Here is a 20,349-nt window from a genome sequence, read left to right as displayed (position 1 = left end):
TTCTTGTCAAAGTATGTCCTCATTCCTTGCTGCTATACAATCAATGACCACCAAGTCTCGAGGCAAGCTCGCCGCGTACCAATTGAAACCTTGAACATTTTCACACCATTTTAAATGAGAAACTACCGCCTCTGCGGGGTAAATTACAGTAGCCAACGGTTCATAATTTGCATCATCTAAGAAATCATCCAACTTTTTGATTTTTTCAAGCGGCGGCACAGTTTTCTCTATTGGTGGGGGTCCCACATCATCAATGGCGTTGATGTCAATCATTTGTAATTTTTTGTGAACGGTCTCCAACTTTTTTAGCTTCCTTTTCCTTTCGGCAGGTCTTAACTGAGTTTTGATAAATCCTCTTTTGGTGATCCTATTGCCAAGTTTGAAAGTGTCAGTGTTCGACGAATACTCAAATTTCCATACCTTGAATTGATCTACATATTTTGTCATCTTTGTCAGTTGGAGAGGCGAATCCGCGCCGTTGGTGACAATAATCTCTCCATTATTAGCACCACTCATAACGAAAGGATGCCAATTGGAAGACGCAAACGATGTGGGGATGGAATTATTCAAGTGCCGTATGTACAGAGCATTAATCCACTTCATGTTTCTCGTACTACCGCCCTTGACAGCATCACCGGCAGTATAAACAACAGAGAACAACGATGGGATGTAGTCGAATACCATGTTTTGAAGCATGAATCGCCATCTTTCACAACTATTAGAAAGGTGAATGTTGTCGTAATCAGTAACCTTCCAAGTCCCCTCATAACTAACTGAGTGGATCAACGTCGGGCAAAATTTTTTAATCAGTGGTTGAATTATTATACGATACACATAGTCTGAATGTTTCTTGATGAAAAATGTCGGGACCCCTTGTTCTTCTTCATCAGCATTATCATCAGTTGAACAAAACAGGAATTCTCCAATATATCCACAATTCGTCCCAATGATGATAGATTCACTATTAAGATACTCAAAACAAGTAATGAATTGAAAATTGGGGACTTTGATTTTAAATGCCGGTTCAACCACTTTCATTATCTCCACCTCATCAGACCTTTTGGAATTCTGGTCTACGTTGAAAAATCGAAGCACCCCATCACTGAATAATACCCCCAACAATCCAAGATGATCTGGGGTTGGTTTTAGAGGAACAAATTTCATGGATCTGATAGGACCGTACCCTGAAAATACCCAGATTTTATGTAATTGCAAAGTTTTGCTTTCATTATTAAACTTGAAGCACTTTAAAAATGACGGGTAGTCCTCATTGTAGCGTTGTTGGAAAATAGAAAGATTGGTATCAATTAAAACTTGTTTCTTGTTATCATGTTTCCGTGCCACCCCGACAAATAAATAATTATCATGCGATTGATATTCATAATCATTGTTCAACCACTCGAGACAAGTGACGACCCCATTAACGTTAATTACAAATGAATCTCTAGACTTATCTACCGTGTCATCTTCAAGTTTCAATATTTCATCATATTTCATCTTCTTAATTTCTTCATTCATATTCACCTGAATCTGTAACTCATCATCCTTGTGATCCCCCAATAATTCAGCGTATTGATTTTGGTCTAGCGATTCAAATTTGGCGAGCTTTTTGAAATGTTCATCGCACACGTTCCAATATTTCTTGTAATTATAGGTGAATTTCCCCCTTGTATGCTCATCGTGAAGCTTAATGAGCACTTCTTTGTTCATAGTGAAGTGTGATTGTCGCCATTCCATATTATATTTCGCAATACTCAAACTCATTTGGACATTATCACCGTAAAAATTGATAAGCCGGAACTTACCAGACAAAGGTTTTGTCCCGAAATCGCCTGGTGCCGCATAATAAGAATCAATCAAATCCAAAGCACTTTCACCCTCATCTGCAAGTAGTTCGGGTTGTTCAATCTCCAGTTTAACTTGACTTTTGGTTGGGCTCTTATTATTGTCTTTAGATTTGCGATTGGCCCTCGTCACCCTAGTTTTTGGTTCTTTGGCCTCCAGCTTTCTTTTCGACCTGGTTAGTTCAACTTCTATTTCTTCCACAACCTGGAGATCCTCATCGTCTTGAACAATCTCTTCTTTCGACTCTTTATCTTCCTCGAGATTTTCCTCTTCAATCTCTTCATCCTCATCAGGAACAAATTCCTCATCACTATCAGAGCCAGAGTCGACATTCATAGGAGAAAATTCATCATCTTCATCATCATCGTCATCGTTATTGTCTTCTTCTTCTTCTTCTTCTTCTTTTTCTTTTTCCTTTTGCTCTTGTACCTGTTTCTCTGGACCCTTCTTCTTCTTAAATATTACATCCACCAACATTCTTTTAGGTTTCTTTGTTTGAGATTTGACATTCAATAAATTTTCAGGCACACCTGCATCTTTATTCTTACTGGTTTCTGGTAATGGGTATTTTCTTGGTCGACCCCTACCTCGCTTTACCTTTGGTTCTGATGGGGGTTTCTCGACAGGTTCTGGATCTGATACGATCTCTTCGACCTCGATTGGATCAGCAACTTTGTAGCTGACTTCCTTCTTCGATCTGGTGCTCCGGCGAGACATCTCTTCCTCTTTTTTTTTTTTTTATTTTAGTTCCAGGAATGAAGTGATAACTTCATACACAAGTTGACAATTTCCTTGCGATGGGTTTGTAATTGTTTTTTTTTTTTGTTTACTTTTTTTTGATTTATTTTTTAAAACCGTACAAGTGGTACATATATAAGCGATGTGTACAAAAGAAGAATAAAATTAAGCCTCATCAATACTTATTGGATATTTGTTTTTATAATACTGGTCATTAAATTCTCAAACCAAAGATTAAAATTTTGTGCTCACTTTCTTCTTATAGTCACAGTTTCCAAAATTTTATATCCAATACAAAAAGCGGGTGGAAATGAATTTACAAACAATAAAAATGCTAAATAAAGGGAGAAAAAAAAGGACTCAATTCTTATAATATACAATAAATAATGTTAGCTCTTGAAATTTCATTTCTTGTTCTTTTTAGACTTTTTGTACTTATTCTTAATCTTCTGAGCTAATGAGCTAGCACTGTTATTATTATTATCATCACCATTATCTTGCTTATGCTTTCTCTTATTAGATTTTGACTTCTTCTTACCATCAGCGTCCTCATCCTCATCATCATCAACCGTCACTCTCTTGTTTCTTTCTTCCAAGATCTTCATCATGGTCGAAGTCTTCTTGAATTCTGGCTGGTTAGGATCAATGGCATAATCTTGGTTTTCAAAAATTTCTTTGAATCTATCATCCTCCAAATCAGCCTTGAAATCATCTTGCAAGAATTCATCGTCGACATTCTTGCTCTTATTTTTCTTCTTTTTGCCCTTATTTTTTTCGGATTTCATGATATGTTTCAAATCAAAGTGTTGCTTATCATCTTGGGCATTTTCCTCATCCATCATCAAGAGTTCCAATTCTGCCTTGGATTTACTTTGTTCCGCCAACTTTTCCTTATCATCCTTTTTGTTATGGGTTTTCTTCTTTGATTTCTTAGGTTCTTCATCTTCGGAATCACTTTCTAAAGTACCACCGCTCTGTTTCTTCTTTTCTTGCTTCACCTGTTCCTTTCTGGCCTTTCTACGTTCTTTGGCCCTACGCTTATATTTGTCGATTGTCGATTCTTCAATTTCATCCTTGTCTTCTTCTTCCTCTTGGTGATTCTTTCCATCTAAACCTGGAGTAAAAGTGATCTGCATATCCACTTCGCTATCACTACCATCACCTTTACTTTCAAACAAATTCTTATCGCCAATCTTGGTATTTTGCAATAATTCCTTCAATTTGTTCTTTTTAGCCGATGAAGCTTCTTTACCTTCGTCTCCACTATCTTCACTATCGGTGGCCAAGTAGGCTTTGAAATCCATATCTTCAATGTCTCTGTTACTAAATGCCTTAGTTGCCATTTCTAATCTTTCAGTTGGGGTTTCATCCCATGTCAATTTCACTTTAGAGTGTTGTAACGCCGAGGTTTGGAAATCGATTTTCGGCTTGTAATTCACAGGAACACGATCACAAAAATCTTTTTGGTCATCATCGTCGAATTCAGTATCGTCTGGAACGTATCGCAAATCAAAAAAATTGGCAGTGGCTTCGAATTCAAGCCCATCACAATTATCATAAATCTTTTTGGCGGTGGCAACGTCCTCGCAATCAATGATTGCGTAATAGTACCTGAGTCGTTGAAGTTGGTATTTACGCAAGTTCTTAGAATCATATTCGACCCCTTCATCTTCTTCGTAGAGTTCCTTGATGGCCTTTTCACGGTTCCCATCAGCATCGTACTTGTTGTTCAAATCGACATCACTATCGGAATCAGAATCCTCGTCGTCATCATCCGCTGCTTTTCCTTTGGATTTCTTGTTGTTGGCAAACAATTCTCTGGCTGGACCTTCCAATTCTTCTTTGGCCATTTTTTCTTTTCCGTATTCACTTGGGTAAATGGTGATTGATCGAATATGCCCTTGTCCTTTAGCAAACCCGCTAAAAGTTGCCATGAGGTCCACGGCACGAACGTTATCCCAGTCCATATTCACAAGAGCCAATCTTCTAGTTGGATCGCCGGTTTCGGGTTCATTTTCTTCAATGACCAATTCTTCACCTTCGCTGACCAGTTCATTTGCAGAATCATCAGAGTCGCTGTCAGAATCCGAATCACTAGATGATTCTGAACTCACACCTTCACCACGAGCACGATCAATAACTGAGTTGGCGGCACCTTCTTCTTCTTCTTCTTCTTCTTCTTCTTCTTCTTCTTCTTCTTCTTCTTCTTCTTCTTCTTCTTCTTCTTCTTCTTCTTCTTCTTGGCTATCTTCGCTGTTTTCTTCTTCTTCCCCGCTATCTTCATTGTTTTCTTCCTCTTCACTCTCATCTTCACCAGCCTCTTTATAGTATCTGTCAAAATCCTTATTCTTATCATCCAAATCCAAATCCTTCAAGTTTCTCCCATACTTGTCAATTTCTACCTCTTTCTTGTTGGTGAAATCAGACTTGGTGAAACGATCATCCAACTTGATTTTCAAGTTCTTGGATTTTGGGATTCTAAATCTTGGATCATGAGAAGCCCCAGCGAATCTTGAATCGGTGGTACTCGGTTTATTGGAGTCCGCTCCGCTTTTCTTATTGTTTTTCCCCATTGTTATTGAATTGAGAAAAAAATTTTTAAAGAAATAAAACTATGGAAAAAGAGTATGTCTTTCTGTCCAATGTTTAAAATAGCACAGAGATGTTGTAGTAAAAGAAAAATTTCACAAGAAAAAAAAAAAAAAAAAAATCTGTAAGATGAGCCCATGTGATACTCGGCAGAATTATGCATGAAGCATGCAGTGCAGCGCTCACAAATTCCAGCCCTTCCAGGGAACCAACAAAAAAAAGCAATACGACAATAATGCTTGGAGGTATGGCCAATCAAAGACTAAACCACAATCAATCAATCAATCGCTTTACATCATGTAATAGTCATGTATCAAAGACTTATTAACTTATCAAAAATTTATTAACGTATCAGGCATATAAAACTCGGGAAGCAAGTAAATAAATAAATAAATATAAATGTAAAGATGCGGCCGCCATTCTCTCTTCAATAGCAAATTTATTTGGAAACAACCTTGAAGAATTCCTTACCTTGAATGGTGGCGATTTCCAATTCAAGATTAGTTGGTTGTCTGCTACCGTCAGCACCGGCAAAAGTACCAGCACCCCATGGGGAACCACCGTGGATTTCTTCAAGAGAAGTGATTTGTGAGAAAGCAGCACCGTAACCGAGTGGGACGTAGATCATACCGTGGTGAGCAAGAGTGGAGATGGCGTTGATGGCAGTGGTTTCTTGACCACCACCTGGAGTACCGGTGGAAACAAAGAGACCGGCTTGCTTGTGGTACAAAGCACCACTGGCCCACAACCCACCGGTGGCATCCCAGAAGGATTTCCATTGGGCTGGGAAGTTACCGAATCTGGTTGGAATACCAAACAAGAAGGCATCGTATTCTTTCAAAGTATCAACAGTGGCAATTGGAATAGAAGCGTCCTTTTCTGGGGCGTGGATGGCCTTCAAGACGGATTCGCTCAAAGTTTCAGGGACTTGGAAAATGTCAGCTTTACCGCCAGCGGTTTGAACACCAGCTTGGACAGCCTTGGCCAAAGTGAGGACATGGCCGTAAGTAGAGTAGTAAATGATAGCGATCTTGGTCATTGTGATTGGGATGGTTTGAATTGATTAAAGGTTATTGAATAATATCAAAAACAAGGGATGGAAAAACGAAAACTAATCGGGCGATGAGACGTTATATATATGTGTGCCTGTGCGTGGGCTGGCAGGAGGATTTGAAGCCCAGGGTCCTCTTACAAATCCTTAGATAATTGTGAAGAATGAAATGGTAAGGCGGGGGGTGTGTAATTGTTATATAATATAAAAATATTATTCATCATTACTGCTGATCATTATTAATGATTTACAATCTTTGATACTACGTACCATTAATAATAATGCCTTGTACGATACTCTTGTAATTGGAAGTGGTGTTCTCTTCTAGCTTGTTCTTGGTTAATGTGGTTATTTTTGGGAGAAAACTATTGGGGTATTTTTTTTTTTTGATGCGTATTGTTGTTGTTGGTTTTTTTTTTCCCACACGTTTTATTGCTTCAGAGGTTCATCACGTATTCTTGCTTATTTTGGGCCCACGACTCCAGGGGAAAGCTTGTTTTTCGAATTAGGTTCTTCTGCGTAAGATTCTTTCCTCAATCTTTTGGTTGGTCGGTTGGTTAGTAATTGTTTTGCTGGGTTTAATATTGAGTAATCAATGCCTCTATAAATTCCAATTGGATATGGCTCATCGTATTCATCGATGGCTATAGACATTTGTAGAAGTTGATTCCTTAAAAATATTCATTTTTAAAAGACTTGTATATATATTTATATATATAATGATCTCTGCCAACCTGCTGGTTCCGCCCAATTGCTAAAACTATGTGGGGGTTTTGTCCCATTTATTCCTTAATGTCAACCGCAAATGTAAAACAAAAATTGATGAAAACATTTCCAACAATACATTGCATTGTTTTTCATATTATGAAATATCTTGTCTAGCTTTCAGCTAAGTTGAATAATCTTCTCTGGTTAACCAAAGGTTTTTCTCCAGTCTCATTTATTTCTTTGAAACTCCTGCTCCTTACTTTCCTTTTTAATTATCTATCATTCTTTTCAACAAGGGGGGTGGGCACATTTTGCGAAATATTATTCAATAATATTTATTGTTTATTTTTTCCAGGAGTAGTGATTTGCTTTACTGTCAGAGTATACCTCAGTTATGGCCTGATGTTGCACAGGATTGCTATCTACGATTTCTCAGTACTGATATCAGCAAGTGAAAAAAGAGGTACCACCAACTATTGTTAGGAGCTTCCACTAGTAAGGAAGGAAGACTAAAATACAAAAGGATTACTAAATCCTTTAACTATGGCTCATTTTGTAAACTAGATAAAACATATAGGAAAATTAATTGATATGACAGACCCAAACTAATCTTATCATTGTAATGAGTTCAACTACAAAACCGCAACGATCTGGTTTTCTCCTCGGAGTATCTTGAACTACACACACATAATAAACCTGTCCAATTCTGTTTCCTCTGCTAATCAATGAAGGATGAATGAATATCGACTGAAGGTCCCCAAAATTTACATTACATTAAGGTTACTTTGATGTTTCTTTTTTGTTTGTTTTTGTTTACTTTGCTCTCTTGGCTAAGACATAATTTTTTTTTTCAGACTTCGGAGCGTTGTTCCTTTTGCTGAGCTAAAAAAGAGAGTATTATTATTTACCAGTAGTATTCTAGACCTAAGATTTCCCTCATGGAACTCTGAGGATGTGATATGTACTACACATATGAAGAAGCAATGCGTCAATCAAATGATTGCTATTCCATGGAAACAATTGGAGCTCGCCATTAGAGAAATTCGTATTTTTGAAACATAGACTTTTATTGTGCACTGGGTTCTTTTTCTTCTTCTTCTTCTTCTTTTTTTGTCAAACAAGATTGCTCAATTGATATTATTTCACTTAATATTTTTGCTCTTGGGTTGTTATTGTTTATGAATTTTTAGTGAAATGAAATGACTAATTGAAATAACAAAAAAACAAACAACTAAAACACACACACACACACAAGACAAACAAAATTCTTCTTTTTAAAGGTTGATAATACAAAAATTCTAGATCAAAAATTCTGTTTATACGGCCACATATAATGTACAGATCAAACCACCCAAAAAAGTGAAGACTAAGATATGTGTACTCAGCGTAGCGTATGCATGGAAGACAGTGCACGTGAGAACAGGACAAAAACATCATCTTCTTCATCATCTCTGTGTGCTCGATGTATCGACTTCTAACTGTCACATATGGAGATTCATGTGAGTTTGTTTCTTTTTATAATAAAGATGTTTGCGATTAGGCTAGTTGTCTACTGACATAAGTATTTGTATATATACATACATACATGCTTCACGACTGTCAAATAGGTGAGTTCGAGTTGACGCTAAGGAACTCTGTTTCACTCATCAAAAAAAAAAAAAATATAATAATAATTAATCATAGAACAACATTTTCTTCATAAATAATCATCTAAACAGAAGATTTACTTGGGCTTGAATTTTAGTGAATGCAATGTCCCGCCGCATTTTGCAGGGTAACCGAAAGAATTATCTAAACAATCTTCATGTTTGATTCCGTAATGGCTGGTAAGAAAAAGCCATGATCATAATCTGGAATGCAGTGCAAGACAATAACTCCGGTTATTCATGATATGATATTAACTCTATGGGGTACGTATAAAGTAAAAAACAATAAGCAATTTCCTATGAATTGTTTTGAATATATGTATGTACCTTTTTGCTTTGATAGGTATTTTTGAATGCGATAACGAGCAAACCTTGAAGTTATTTTGGGACTATGGAATCAAAATACAAGCCAGATTGTGGAAAAGAAAAGTCATTTTTTTTTTTTTAAAAAAGAAGAAACAAACCGCAAAAAAAAAAGGCAATACTGATGACAGGTTCTACCTATAGCAGAGATTATAAAGAAAAAAGTAATTCAATTGATTAAATAAAGAAGAAGATTTTGTACATGAAATATAGCAGAAATATGAATGAGCGAATAAGTGAATGAATGAATGAATGAATGATTAAATGAGTGAATAAACGATTATGGATATTAAATGCCAAAACAAGTAGCAAAAAAAAAAAAAAAGATAATAATAAGTAAGATTTTTAATTGTTGATAAATTTTGGACAAATGATAACAACCAAAAAATAATAATGAAGTGAAGAGAGGGAGGGGGCAATTGTTGTCAAATGGTAACAATTTTGGTAGAAATTATGAGAAGTCAGATAAAGTAAGGGATATATTACTAAGAAAAAGAACAATAAAAGCAAACAAAAATTAGATCCAGAGCCAGAAAAGAGATTCTTTAAAATCTTTCATCCTTGTAGTACTTTCTAAGGAAGTCTCTTATTTTGTTAAACTCAGTCTTAGCATTGTCCAAACTATTCTTTACCATGAAAACCCACAATTCATCACTATCCTTACTGGTTGGGTTGACGCGAGCGGTCAATCTTGTCAAATATCCGTCATAGTTCGCGTCGATATCTTTGAAATATTGATCATTTTCTGGGGTAACTTGAAACCCGTCATGGTCCAAATAGTTGCCGTAGTTTTGAATTCTTTCGCAGTATTTTTGCAAAGTGTAAAACCCTAAAGATGATGCGGAACCCTTGATGTAATGACCGAGCTCACTGATTCCGTTCAACTGAATCTTGATATTCTTTGGGTTTTTTATTTTTGATAAGTTTTTTTCTTCGTTTAATTTCAACTCATGCTGGATTTCTTTTGAGAGAGTGATGTCGGTGGTATATTCGGTATCAAAGGCCAGATCATCGAATTTTTGCTGTTGTGGTGGAGGTTGGGCCATTTCGCTGAATTCATCAGGGACGTCTATGTAGTTTGTATTGGAGATTTTGTTGGAGTATTTTTGGTAGTCAATGTCGTTTGGGATAATCTGGCACAAGATGTCGTCGATTTTGTGGAAGGTGTCTAATACCTGGTTGATGAAGGTCGAGATCAAGTTTTGGGAGAATTCAGGGTTGTCTTCATCCATGGAGATGATTTCACCCAAGACATCCCAGTCTATTATGTCCTTGTAGTCTGAAGGGGATATATCGGCGGCCATTATGAGTGGGAGGTTGGATGGAGTAACAAGATAGCTAGGCAAAAAAGATGAGCTAAGTTATATTTTCTATAGGGGCGGTGGGTGGAGGGAGAGATGGATGGTAGTTAGTTATGCTTTGCCTAACAGTTCAGGAAACAAGAGATTAGATAAAGAATAAGACAGCTAAAGAGACAGGGGGCAAACACAGAAAAAAATAAATAGATATAGATAAATATATATATATATATATGAGAAGGCGATTTTCCGATATTTTTTTTTTTTTTTTTCCTATTAATTTTTTCCTCAGTGAGTTTGCAATACCTGTAAGGAAAGTGGGTTTTGGCGCATAAAAAAAACAACAAATCGCTGGGTGTTTGGAGCCCGTGAGGCGGCCTTCCAATTTTAAGGTTTTTTTTCCTCGTTAAAAATTTTTTATTTATTACGTCATTGGGGAAAACCTTATACAAACCACCCGGTGTATATATATTACTCCACCACGTTATATATTATGCTTATGCTATATCATCACCATCATCATATAATATAGATCATCACTGCTGCTCACCACTGCTGAACCCACGGTAGTACTCCAACATCTCCTCGGTGATGCCCCTCTTCAACCCTTGCACAACCACCTCGAAATGTTCCTGGTTCACCCGATCGGCGTCATTATCCTCCATGATCGCATTGATTCCCGCTTCTTGACAAACAAGCACCACCTCTGCACCACTGCACCCCTCCAACCTCTTGGCCATCTTCTCCAAGTACTCGTTTGATATCCCAAACTGCCTGGTCCGCATCTGTAAGATCTTCAACCGTCCTTGATAATCCGGAGGCCCCACGTAGATGTGTCGGTCCAATCTCCCTGGTCTCATCAAAGCTGGGTCGATCGCCGCCGGTTTGTTCGTGGCTCCCACAATAATCACCCCATTCAACTCCTCGACCCCATCGATCTCATTAAGCAACGTAGTCAAGACATTACTCCCACTGCCACTACTATTGCCACCCTCTCCCAACATTCGATCTCCGGAAATCGCGTCGATCTCATCGAAAAATATAATGCTTGGAGACGCAGCTCTGGCTTTTCTGAAAATCTCCCTGATCGCCTTCTCCGACTCCCCAACGTACTTGTTGAAGATCTCTGGGCCCTTCACCGCCAAAAAGTTGAGCCCCGATTCCGTGGCAAGCGCCTTCGCAGTCAACGTCTTCGAACACCCCGGAGGACCGTACAATAACACCCCTTTAGGCGCATCAACCCCGAGCCTTTTGAAAGTGTCTGCTGCTTCTAACGGCATCTGCACCATTTCTTTCAACTTCCGTTTCAACTCATCTTGCCCTCCAATATCACTCCAATAAACCTTTGGCATCTCCAAGAAAATCTCCTTCATCGCGCTTGGTCTGATCTCATTGAGCGCCACGTTGATGTCATCCATCATCACCTTATTATTACCCTTGCCGATCGCCACCATAATCGCTTCTCTGATCAATGCCACCAAGTCAGCACCAACATAACCATGTGAAACACTGGCAATCTTCTCAATATCTTCAGCGGTAAGTCCGTTACCATCCTTGCCCATAGACTCAAACATCTTGTGCAAAATCTCGCTTCTGGCATCGACATCGGGGATCCCCACTTCGATTTCTTTATCGAACCTTCCTGGTCTTCTTAATGCCAAATCAACACTATTGACAGAAGTGGTCGCCGCAACCACCACCACCCGGCACGAATTCTCCAACCCGTCCAACAAACTCAACAAACTGGCAAGAATCCGGGTATCGTTCATATCAGTGTCTTCACCACCAGCCCCGGCATTTCTCGCTGGGACAAGCGAATCAATTTCATCCATCAAGATAATCGATGGTTGATGTAATCTTGCCTCATTAAATAATTCTTTCAATTTAGTTTCTGCGTCACCTAAATATTTAGAGATGATCGCGCTACCGTCAATTCTCACCACATGCACCGAATGGAAGAATTCATTGGCTAAACAATTAAGGATTGTGGTTTTCCCGGTACCTGACGGCCCGTAAAGTAAGACACCACGGCTTGGTTTAATATTGAAATGGCTGAAGATCTCTGGCTTTTGAAGTGTAAGTTTTGCGAGATATTTAATAGTTGATGCTTGATGTGATAATCCCCCAAGTGTAGAAAGCTTTGGAAGTTGTGGAATGCTAGGATATTTGCTATACAAGTATCTGCTGGTCGATTCCAACTCAGAATTTTCGGTAAATATTTCGATCGCGGATTTTGATCTATCATACAAAAACGCCAGAGAAACTAATCTATCATTGTTTGAACTACTCAGTTCAAAAATCTCAAACTCATCATCACTATCTTCTCCAGAATCCTCTTGAATACTAAGTTTAGAGATATCTGGCAAATTACTATTATCATTTGAGCGGTTACAACTCAATACATCTTCCATAGTAACATCGATATCCACAACTTTGATATCGACTTCTCCAATCACATTACCTGAGTCATCGACTAACTCAAATTTAGAGAAACTCATTCCTGGCATCAACACTCCCACTTCCCCTAAAAACTTTTGTAATTTCACTTTAAATTTCTCGCTTAAATCATCGTTATTCAAACTCCTTTTATTCCCTCTCAATTTTAATCTAACCACCACATTTTTCGCATAATCCAATTGTCTAGCAACTTTCTCCACTACCGCTCTGTCACCTAAATAGAACCCTCCAAGCTGTCTTAAACATTTCAGGATTTCCACCACGTTCATGGAATCATTCTTACCATCATTTACTCCTACCAACCCAACAACTCCTTCTCCAACGGTACTAGACTTCGAAACTCTAATCAAATCACCACTGGAAAGGTTCAATGGTTTGAGAACTTCGGGATGGAAGTAGATTTTCGATGAATGTTTCAAGGATGATTTAGAAGGCCTAGTGAGGAAATCCTTAGGCGGTTTTGGGGCCTTAGTGGGCGCCGATGATGAAGGGGTGGCTGCCTTCGAGGATTTTGAAGAAGATGCTTTTGGGGCCATCTTTTTTTTTTTTTTCTCTCTCTATATCCCTAATTGTTTAGATAACCTTTGAGAATCTTTAATCAGTTAATAATTATTAACTATATATTTCAACCACTTTAAGGGACAACCAAAAAATATATATAAACCAACACCCTTAAGGGAGTTGAAATATATATTTTTATCAGAAGAAATTTTCTTGTCATAACACACTCGCATCACAATGCATAAAGATTTATTCCACATCACGTTTTTTAGACCCTCGGAATATAAAGTGTCAATAATCCACCTTCTTATTTGAATTGGTGTTAGGAAGCTCGTCACAGGAGACCCAACGGTAAAAAATCTATAATATCCTGAAGGCTTTCATATTTAATATACAAAAATCAAAAACCTTAGTACGAGATTTCTTCAGGCTTCGAATAACACCCAAAAATGAAATACCAAATAATCCAGTATTCGAGGATGCTTTCCGACCCTTTAACGTTGCCCATTCAATGCCCGATATTTTTGTATCCAATTTTGATTCCAGATCTTCAAATTCTGCTTGATGATCCTTAAGAGCATTGAATTTTTATTTCCTTTAATTGATATCACCCAATAATGGTCCCAAAAAACTCTTTACCATACATTCTCGATAACTTCTTCTTGAGAGACGATACCCTCACTGTGATTGACTGTCATTGGAGAAAGCTCGGACTTTTCCCCATAATTTTTAACGTTCTTTTCTTTATCCGATTATTTTACCCATGGCTCAGAGTTTTGGTATTAGAGCATTCAGCATTGATAGTTTCTGTGGCAGGATCATAAGATGCCTCATTATTCTCGACCTTCTTGAAAGAATAACCACAGTCTGGCGTTCCTAGAGGGCTCAATACTAATGTAATGATTCATGTTCCGAGGTATTTGAGGGGAGAGGTTGATCTTTAGGAGTGTTGGTTTTTTTTTCCATCAACAGCTGATATGTTAATTTCAGATTGTTGCAGTTGATGCTGCATCCTGTATCTAGTTCAAAAAAGCAGGTATAATCATTTTTTTTTTTTTTTCTTTTTGAAATTGTTTGTGCTATTTTATCGATTTCTCTTTTATTGAATTCTCTTTTATTGGTTTGTCTTTTCACACAATGCTTCTAAGAAGTCAGGAGAATTAGCGTTTACAAAGATAAGTAACTTCCTAAATAGATCAGCGCATTTTTTTTTGCACCACTGTGGCGGATCATTTAATTCCAATAGAAAAATTGAAAAATTAAAATTCTCATTATTGGGGAACCAATAGATCAGGGATTTTACAGATTTATGAAGTTTTCTCAGATCTTTGACTAATATCCAACTTATTGGCTGATTATAGAAAAAACTAGCAAATAATTTTTTTTTTTTTTATAAACAAGAATAGCAAAATTGAAAGGAAAAGAGAGACAGAGTGAGAGAGGGAAAAGAGATAACTTGCTGAGCTTCTGAGATTTATTAGACATGTTCACAAGCTTACTACAAAATAACAGTCGAATCCAGCGATATATGTGTACTTTTACACGAGCGGCACTACCCAGAAAGATAATTCAAAATATTTTTGCTCCCGCAAATGACATCAGGCAGTTTAGTATTCTCAAACCTCTTGCGTCGAATTTTTATGACTTTCTAATATCCAATCCCGAATCGCTAAGCAAACGAACGTCTAGAAGAACTATTGTGGAAATTGACGATTGCAGTAAATATCAACGGGTGCTGAATGAGAATGATCAACAACGTATCGAGGATAGCGGGAATACTGGTGATAGTATTGATTTGCAGAAATCTTTGCAGAATGGGATACGTACAATTGGGAAATCACCCAGTTCCTGGACCAACGCCAAGATAGAATATAATGAGATAGGATCATTATTGGAACATCCGGGAAGATCCATGACCTCACGCGCATTTGGGAAACTCAGGTCATTTCCTCATAGGAATCTTACCACCCGGGAAATAATCGATGCGAAAAATCGGGCGCGGATCATTGGTTTATTAGATTTTGACGAGATCAACGATAAATCATATATCAAAGAACATTATGACAACCGATTTGAAACCCCAGAGTTTGGAGCAGTGGAGGAGCTGGATATTAAATTGGAAATTTCCGAGGTCCGAGATCGGATAAAGACATGGTTGAGCTCCGAGTATCGATTAAGTGAAGACAATACAGAGACGAATCGCATGATTGAGAAGACGATGGACTCGTTGACCTCATTTGATTTCAATATTGGAAACACCATCACTACGTCAGAAAAGCTTGTCATGTTGGGGAAAAGTATGTACGATTTAAGCGTGTCAAGGTATCTTTTGGATCATAAAGCCAACCTGAGAATCCCGAAGACAAGAAGATATGACTTTAGGTTTCCCGAATACAATAAAATTTATGATTTGTCATTGATCAATAGATATGATTTCAACCATAGCAAGGACAAGGAGGACGATTTTGTTGGCGGGTTGATCATGCTAGACTCTTCCAACTCAAGATTATTCAACGAGTTCTTAACATTGAATCACCTAACGAGGCTGAAGATATCATCAAAAATGTTTATGCCTAACCCATTACGGAAAAATTCGAAATGGATTCTTAAGTTCAAACCAAATGTGACATCATATCTCAAGAACGTCAAAATTTTGCGCAATTCAGTACATTACACCCCAAGATTTTTGCGTCATTACAAGTTTGGAAAAGGTAATTTGCACAAGACAAAAAAATTGATTACTTTGAAAAAGTACCATAAATACCAACGCAGGGCCAAGCTTGATAATATCATAGATAGCAATTGCAATCTTTTTTTCATGTTAATTGGGTTAGTAAAGATGGCATGTGGAGATAAGAAAGCATACAAGTTTGTGGTTGAGAAGTTGTTGAAAAGTGAGAATGGGATTTTGGAATTATCTTTGAAAAACAAATGATTTATTGATAATTTTGGCTGATGTGGGATATTTCCCGTGTCCCAGAGAGAGAAAAGAAAGGTATATATATACACGCCTTTTTGTATTATATTTATTTTGTAATTAGAATAAAATGTTTTCATTTTATTACTCCTTCTACCATTGGAGGGTTCATACTTGAATATTTTTTTTTGTTTGAATGTAAAGTTAGGTAAATTCATCTTTCAGCTTTGACACTATTTTTTTTTTTACATGGGAGAATATATTTCTATCCCAGAAAGCTCTAAAATGCCATTTAGCAAATACCATGTCTTATATTATACAAATTATTTCTATTTACAATCTATAATCCAATTTCTTTTTTGTTTGAAGAGACTCAAGCAGCAAGCACATGTGCAGTTTTTAATTTTCTTTTCATTGATAGTTTTTTTTGTTCCCTGATTCATTGGTTTTACCATTCCATTTTCTATTAAAGGCTATTTTATTGTATTTTTTCATGATTTCCAAACTGTCTTTATGTTTTTCAATTTCATCAGAGGCGGCTGGTGAATGTACCAATTCTTTCAATACTCTGTATCTATGCAAATCTTTATATTGCAACAAGTAAGCCTTGACATTAAACATATCGCTGTCGCCATTTTCCATGGTATATTCAAAATCATAATATCTGACAACCTGATAATTCTTTGGCACATGGAACGAATCAATATGCATGTAAAACACTGGGACCACTGGTGAGAACAAAAATTGCTTGATCTTATTAAATGATTTAGCCACATCATTGGCCAACGCTGACAGACGCTTAGTAGATTTATTAGGATTAAGCGCCACATAAAGAACGAATTCATTCTTTGATAAAATTGGGTTCTTATCAGTGGCAGCAAACATTTCCTTTTGATAAGTGTTGTACAAAGTTGCAGAACGGACTGATTCCAGTGATGCACCTTTAGATAGAGAAATAGCATTGTTGACGGTATATTTCATCTTAAGATTTGGAACATTACCTGCAGAGGCTATCAGACCTTTCAAAGCCTGGATACTAGTTACATGCTTCATCTTTTCGGTTATCGACTTTGGTAAATTGGCAACTTTGTGGTAAAAATTCGATTTGAAATCATTTTCAACCAAGTTTTCTTTAGGGTCGATGAAATTTTTCCCAAGGATTGAAACAATATCCAATCTAATATCCGACATCGCCTTGCCAAAGAAAATGTAAAAATGACCCAAGTCATACTCTTCTTTCCTTTGGGACGAGGTCGTGAATTTATCAGCAGCCGTGAAATTCGAAGTATCAAAATAATATTTCGAGAGTCTTGGGTACTTGAATTTGAATAGCGTATTACTGAAATGATAGAGAGCATTCCCAAGAAGATGGAAAATCATCTTCCTTCTTTCCCTGAGATCTTTGTTGTCAAAATTTTTGTTGAAGTACAACTCATTCTTGATCATCTCCAAATACCCATATATATAATCATATAAGAAATCATCAAGGCCTTTGTTCATTTCTTGCAAACTTCTTCTACCATAAGAACTCTCAAAGTTATTGACTAGTATCATAATTTTTTGAGCAATATAAAGATCCCAAGGTCTAACGTATTGGCTTGTACGACACACATGGCTCATGATATCCATCTTGATCTTCCTGTTAGGATCACTCTCATAATACTTTCTGTACCACTCAAAAAAATTAACGATTGCTCCAACAGACCGTTTCTCTTTCTCAAACATTGCATCAGATATAATCACTTGATTATTACTATTCACGTTCAATAACATTCCTCTTATGGCATCAAGGTTCTTCAATCCTTTTTTACCATTGGTTGAGCCATTAGTAAAGAGAGAATCTATAGAATCAAGGCTCAAATATTCTTTACTTGTATCATTGAAATTTGGCTGACAAAAGATTTCTTTGACATCAAATGAAGGGAGGGGTTTCAATTCTCCCCCGGACTCATACATTATTTGCGGAACTAATGTGAATTTCTTTCTTGGGAGCTTTGGAAATACATGTTTAGCGTCAAGCCTTTTGCCCAAAGATTCATAATTCTTTTCTATTTCAAGTTGCTGTTTTTTATTTTCATTGCAGCGGGTGTCTGAGGTATCGACATTTAAGGAATCCAAAATTAATTCTTCTTGTTTATTCCCTATTATAGAAGGTCTGGCGTGCTCCAAGAACCCACCGTATGAAAATATTTTCTGGTTGATGATTGATTTAAACCCATCTACCGTCAGAAGAATATTAACTACTTTGTTCGACAATAATTCTATGCCATTAGAGTACTCGGTCAAACAAATTTCCTCATCAGTGGCTTCATGCTTTAAATAGGTCTTTGTTGCTCTTATAATGGTATTGTCTATTGGATTTCCCAAGAAACCGGCACATTCACTGATCGACTCGAGTTTCAAGTCTTTGATAATCTTTTTCATAATTTCATCTCTGGTATTCAAATCTCTATAACTTTCTGGTACAAGATCTCTATTAATCTCACCATTCATATCAACCAATGGCAAATCAAAGTCTTTCCCTGAACGAGGCTCCAACTCAGAATGTTCGCAAATTTTCAAGTCTTGCTCAAATACGTCAGGAACTAAACAAAAAACATGCATTGAGCCATTAAATGTACTATGATATAGCTTTACAAATTCAACATTTGTAACACGACTCATATTCACCAAGGGAAGCTTTCTTGTGGGATCGATTGGATGGATAATGTGGCTCATTGACACAAGGGTATCATAATCTTTATTATCTTTGGTGAAGCCAATAGCCTTGACATTGAAGATATGATATAGGGACGTGATGTATGCTTTGGATGATATATTTGAATCTATATCAAACTCAAAGCCAAAACATTTCTCAATCAAATAATTGTAAGCTGGTTCGCTGACAAACTCCTTTTTGCTAGGAAGGTTATAGAAAATTTCGGTGTCTCTGGTCTCCAAAGAGTAAATTTTGTATGTATCGTTTTCTAATCCAACCATTTCAGGTACTGAGTCTTTTTGATCTGTTTCTTGCACGAAACAAGCATCGACAGCACTGTAATTCTTATTTTTTATTGTTGATTCCGTAACTGCTTGCTTAGCTGATTCCTCTGATACCGATTTCTTCTCCAAATTATTGGCCTCAATCCGTTCTTTTAGAAGTGTTAATAACTCATCACTAGTCTGCTTATGAGCAGTATCATATCTTATCTTATTGCTCAATTGAACTCTTAAAAAATCTATGGGACTTCTTTGTGGGAACTTTGCTTCAGGGTCTTGTAGTGTACCGTTTGGTTTACTGAAAATATCCGAAAAATCGCTATCTGGGCCATCTTCAAAATCAACGGAGAGGGGTTTTCCAATGAAACCGGTATTTTCTGTCTTTTTTGACTTTATTTTTTTCCTGATATCATCTACTTTTTCCATATAAGGGATACCATCTTCGTCAAGAAGTCTTGGTGATGATTCAACCGCATTAGTAACATCCTCGTTTCTAAAATGGTGCAACATTACCTGAGAGCTTGTCCCCACAGAAAAAACGTCTTGTATTAAAATCTTGTAGGCCAAATTCATATCAAAAGATTTGGAATTCATGGCATCGCCCTTATTTGAAGCATCCTTGTTTCTGTAGTGCTTCATGGCAAGAAATTCATTATTGGTGATGGCCAACGGCACAAATTTCGGATTGGTGATCCTTTCTTGATCATGATACCGTTCATTTTGTAGTTGATCTCGATACTTTTTCACTTTATTTTTGGAATTCAAAGGATTGATACTGGGGTGTAGATACTTCTTGAATCGAAATTCCTGCAAATGTTGATCGTGCTTCTCAATGTCATTGTAACTGATGGTCCTAAGGTCTTCAGGGGATTTAGTCAATACCGTTGATTTTTCTAGCGGATGCTTGAGATTGGATATTCTGGCCGTTCTATAAAAGTGTATTAGCGCATCATACGGTTTCCTTTTCCCGCTCATCGCTGCCTCAATGCTGCTTTATGTTTATGTCAACTGATTAACTTTGATCCGCATCCTGAATTTTTTTTTTTTTTTTTTGGGTGTATTTTTTCTTACTGCTCATTGCATAAAGCTGTGAACGCTCAATGCTACCATCATCGTCATGATCATCATCTTCTTGTTTTCTATAAGCCCAACAGATAGACAAAGATACATAATCTTAAGCTCTACCTACAAGGTGGAGTTCCTGATATTCATTACTATCACCATGTCATAGCATTAATTGAAAGAAAAAGTACCGAC

General features: G+C 37.1%; 9 protein-coding genes across 9 annotated transcripts; 2 read left to right on the top strand and 7 right to left on the bottom strand. All coding sequences in view use genetic code 12, as the record gives it.

Annotated features, from left to right (window-relative positions):
* Positions 1-6: 6 nt before the first annotated feature.
* Positions 7-2,562, bottom strand: TFC6 (transcription factor TFIIIC subunit TFC6; the record flags this gene model as incomplete). The annotated part of the gene is made up of 1 exon (XM_064997008.1): positions 7-2,562. The coding sequence occupies one exon, from the start codon at positions 2,560-2,562 to the stop codon at positions 7-9; it is 2,556 nt and encodes an 851-aa protein (XP_064853080.1).
* Positions 2,563-2,987: 425 nt separating this feature from the next.
* On the bottom strand, positions 2,988-5,156 carry ESF1 (pre-rRNA-processing protein ESF1; the record flags this gene model as incomplete). Its single annotated transcript, XM_064997007.1, has 1 exon — positions 2,988-5,156. The coding sequence occupies one exon, from the start codon at positions 5,154-5,156 to the stop codon at positions 2,988-2,990; it is 2,169 nt and encodes a 722-aa protein (XP_064853079.1).
* A 455-nt stretch (positions 5,157-5,611) lies between these two features.
* DASC09_034070 (flavodoxin-like fold family protein) lies at positions 5,612-6,211 on the bottom strand (the record flags this gene model as incomplete). The annotated part of the gene is made up of 1 exon (XM_064997006.1): positions 5,612-6,211. The coding sequence occupies one exon, from the start codon at positions 6,209-6,211 to the stop codon at positions 5,612-5,614; it is 600 nt and encodes a 199-aa protein (XP_064853078.1).
* Positions 6,212-6,685: 474 nt separating this feature from the next.
* Positions 6,686-6,877, bottom strand: DASC09_034060 (uncharacterized protein; the record flags this gene model as incomplete). Its single annotated transcript, XM_064997005.1, has 1 exon — positions 6,686-6,877. The coding sequence occupies one exon, from the start codon at positions 6,875-6,877 to the stop codon at positions 6,686-6,688; it is 192 nt and encodes a 63-aa protein (XP_064853077.1).
* Positions 6,878-9,485: 2,608 nt separating this feature from the next.
* On the bottom strand, positions 9,486-10,244 carry YPD1 (Ypd1p; the record flags this gene model as incomplete). Its single annotated transcript, XM_064997004.1, has 1 exon — positions 9,486-10,244. One exon carries the CDS (start codon positions 10,242-10,244, stop codon positions 9,486-9,488), a length of 759 nt encoding a protein of 252 aa, XP_064853076.1.
* A 530-nt stretch (positions 10,245-10,774) lies between these two features.
* Positions 10,775-13,231, bottom strand: AFG2 (AAA family ATPase AFG2; the record flags this gene model as incomplete). Its single annotated transcript, XM_064997003.1, has 1 exon — positions 10,775-13,231. The coding sequence occupies one exon, from the start codon at positions 13,229-13,231 to the stop codon at positions 10,775-10,777; it is 2,457 nt and encodes an 818-aa protein (XP_064853075.1).
* A 582-nt stretch (positions 13,232-13,813) lies between these two features.
* On the top strand, positions 13,814-14,020 carry DASC09_034030 (uncharacterized protein; the record flags this gene model as incomplete). Its single annotated transcript, XM_064997002.1, has 1 exon — positions 13,814-14,020. One exon carries the CDS (start codon positions 13,814-13,816, stop codon positions 14,018-14,020), a length of 207 nt encoding a protein of 68 aa, XP_064853074.1.
* A 659-nt stretch (positions 14,021-14,679) lies between these two features.
* On the top strand, positions 14,680-16,131 carry DASC09_034020 (uncharacterized protein; the record flags this gene model as incomplete). Its single annotated transcript, XM_064997001.1, has 1 exon — positions 14,680-16,131. The coding sequence occupies one exon, from the start codon at positions 14,680-14,682 to the stop codon at positions 16,129-16,131; it is 1,452 nt and encodes a 483-aa protein (XP_064853073.1).
* A 393-nt stretch (positions 16,132-16,524) lies between these two features.
* DASC09_034010 (uncharacterized protein) lies at positions 16,525-20,067 on the bottom strand (the record flags this gene model as incomplete). The annotated part of the gene is made up of 1 exon (XM_064997000.1): positions 16,525-20,067. The coding sequence occupies one exon, from the start codon at positions 20,065-20,067 to the stop codon at positions 16,525-16,527; it is 3,543 nt and encodes a 1,180-aa protein (XP_064853072.1).
* Positions 20,068-20,349: the final 282 nt, after the last annotated feature.

Source organism: Saccharomycopsis crataegensis, assembly GCF_037102585.1.
Source record: "Saccharomycopsis crataegensis DNA, jcf7180000000084, whole genome shotgun sequence".
In the NCBI taxonomy this organism is placed as follows: domain Eukaryota; kingdom Fungi; phylum Ascomycota; class Saccharomycetes; order Ascoideales; family Saccharomycopsidaceae; genus Saccharomycopsis; species Saccharomycopsis crataegensis.
Note: the sequence above shows the minus strand (reverse complement) of the source record. Positions and strands in the feature narration are given on the sequence as shown.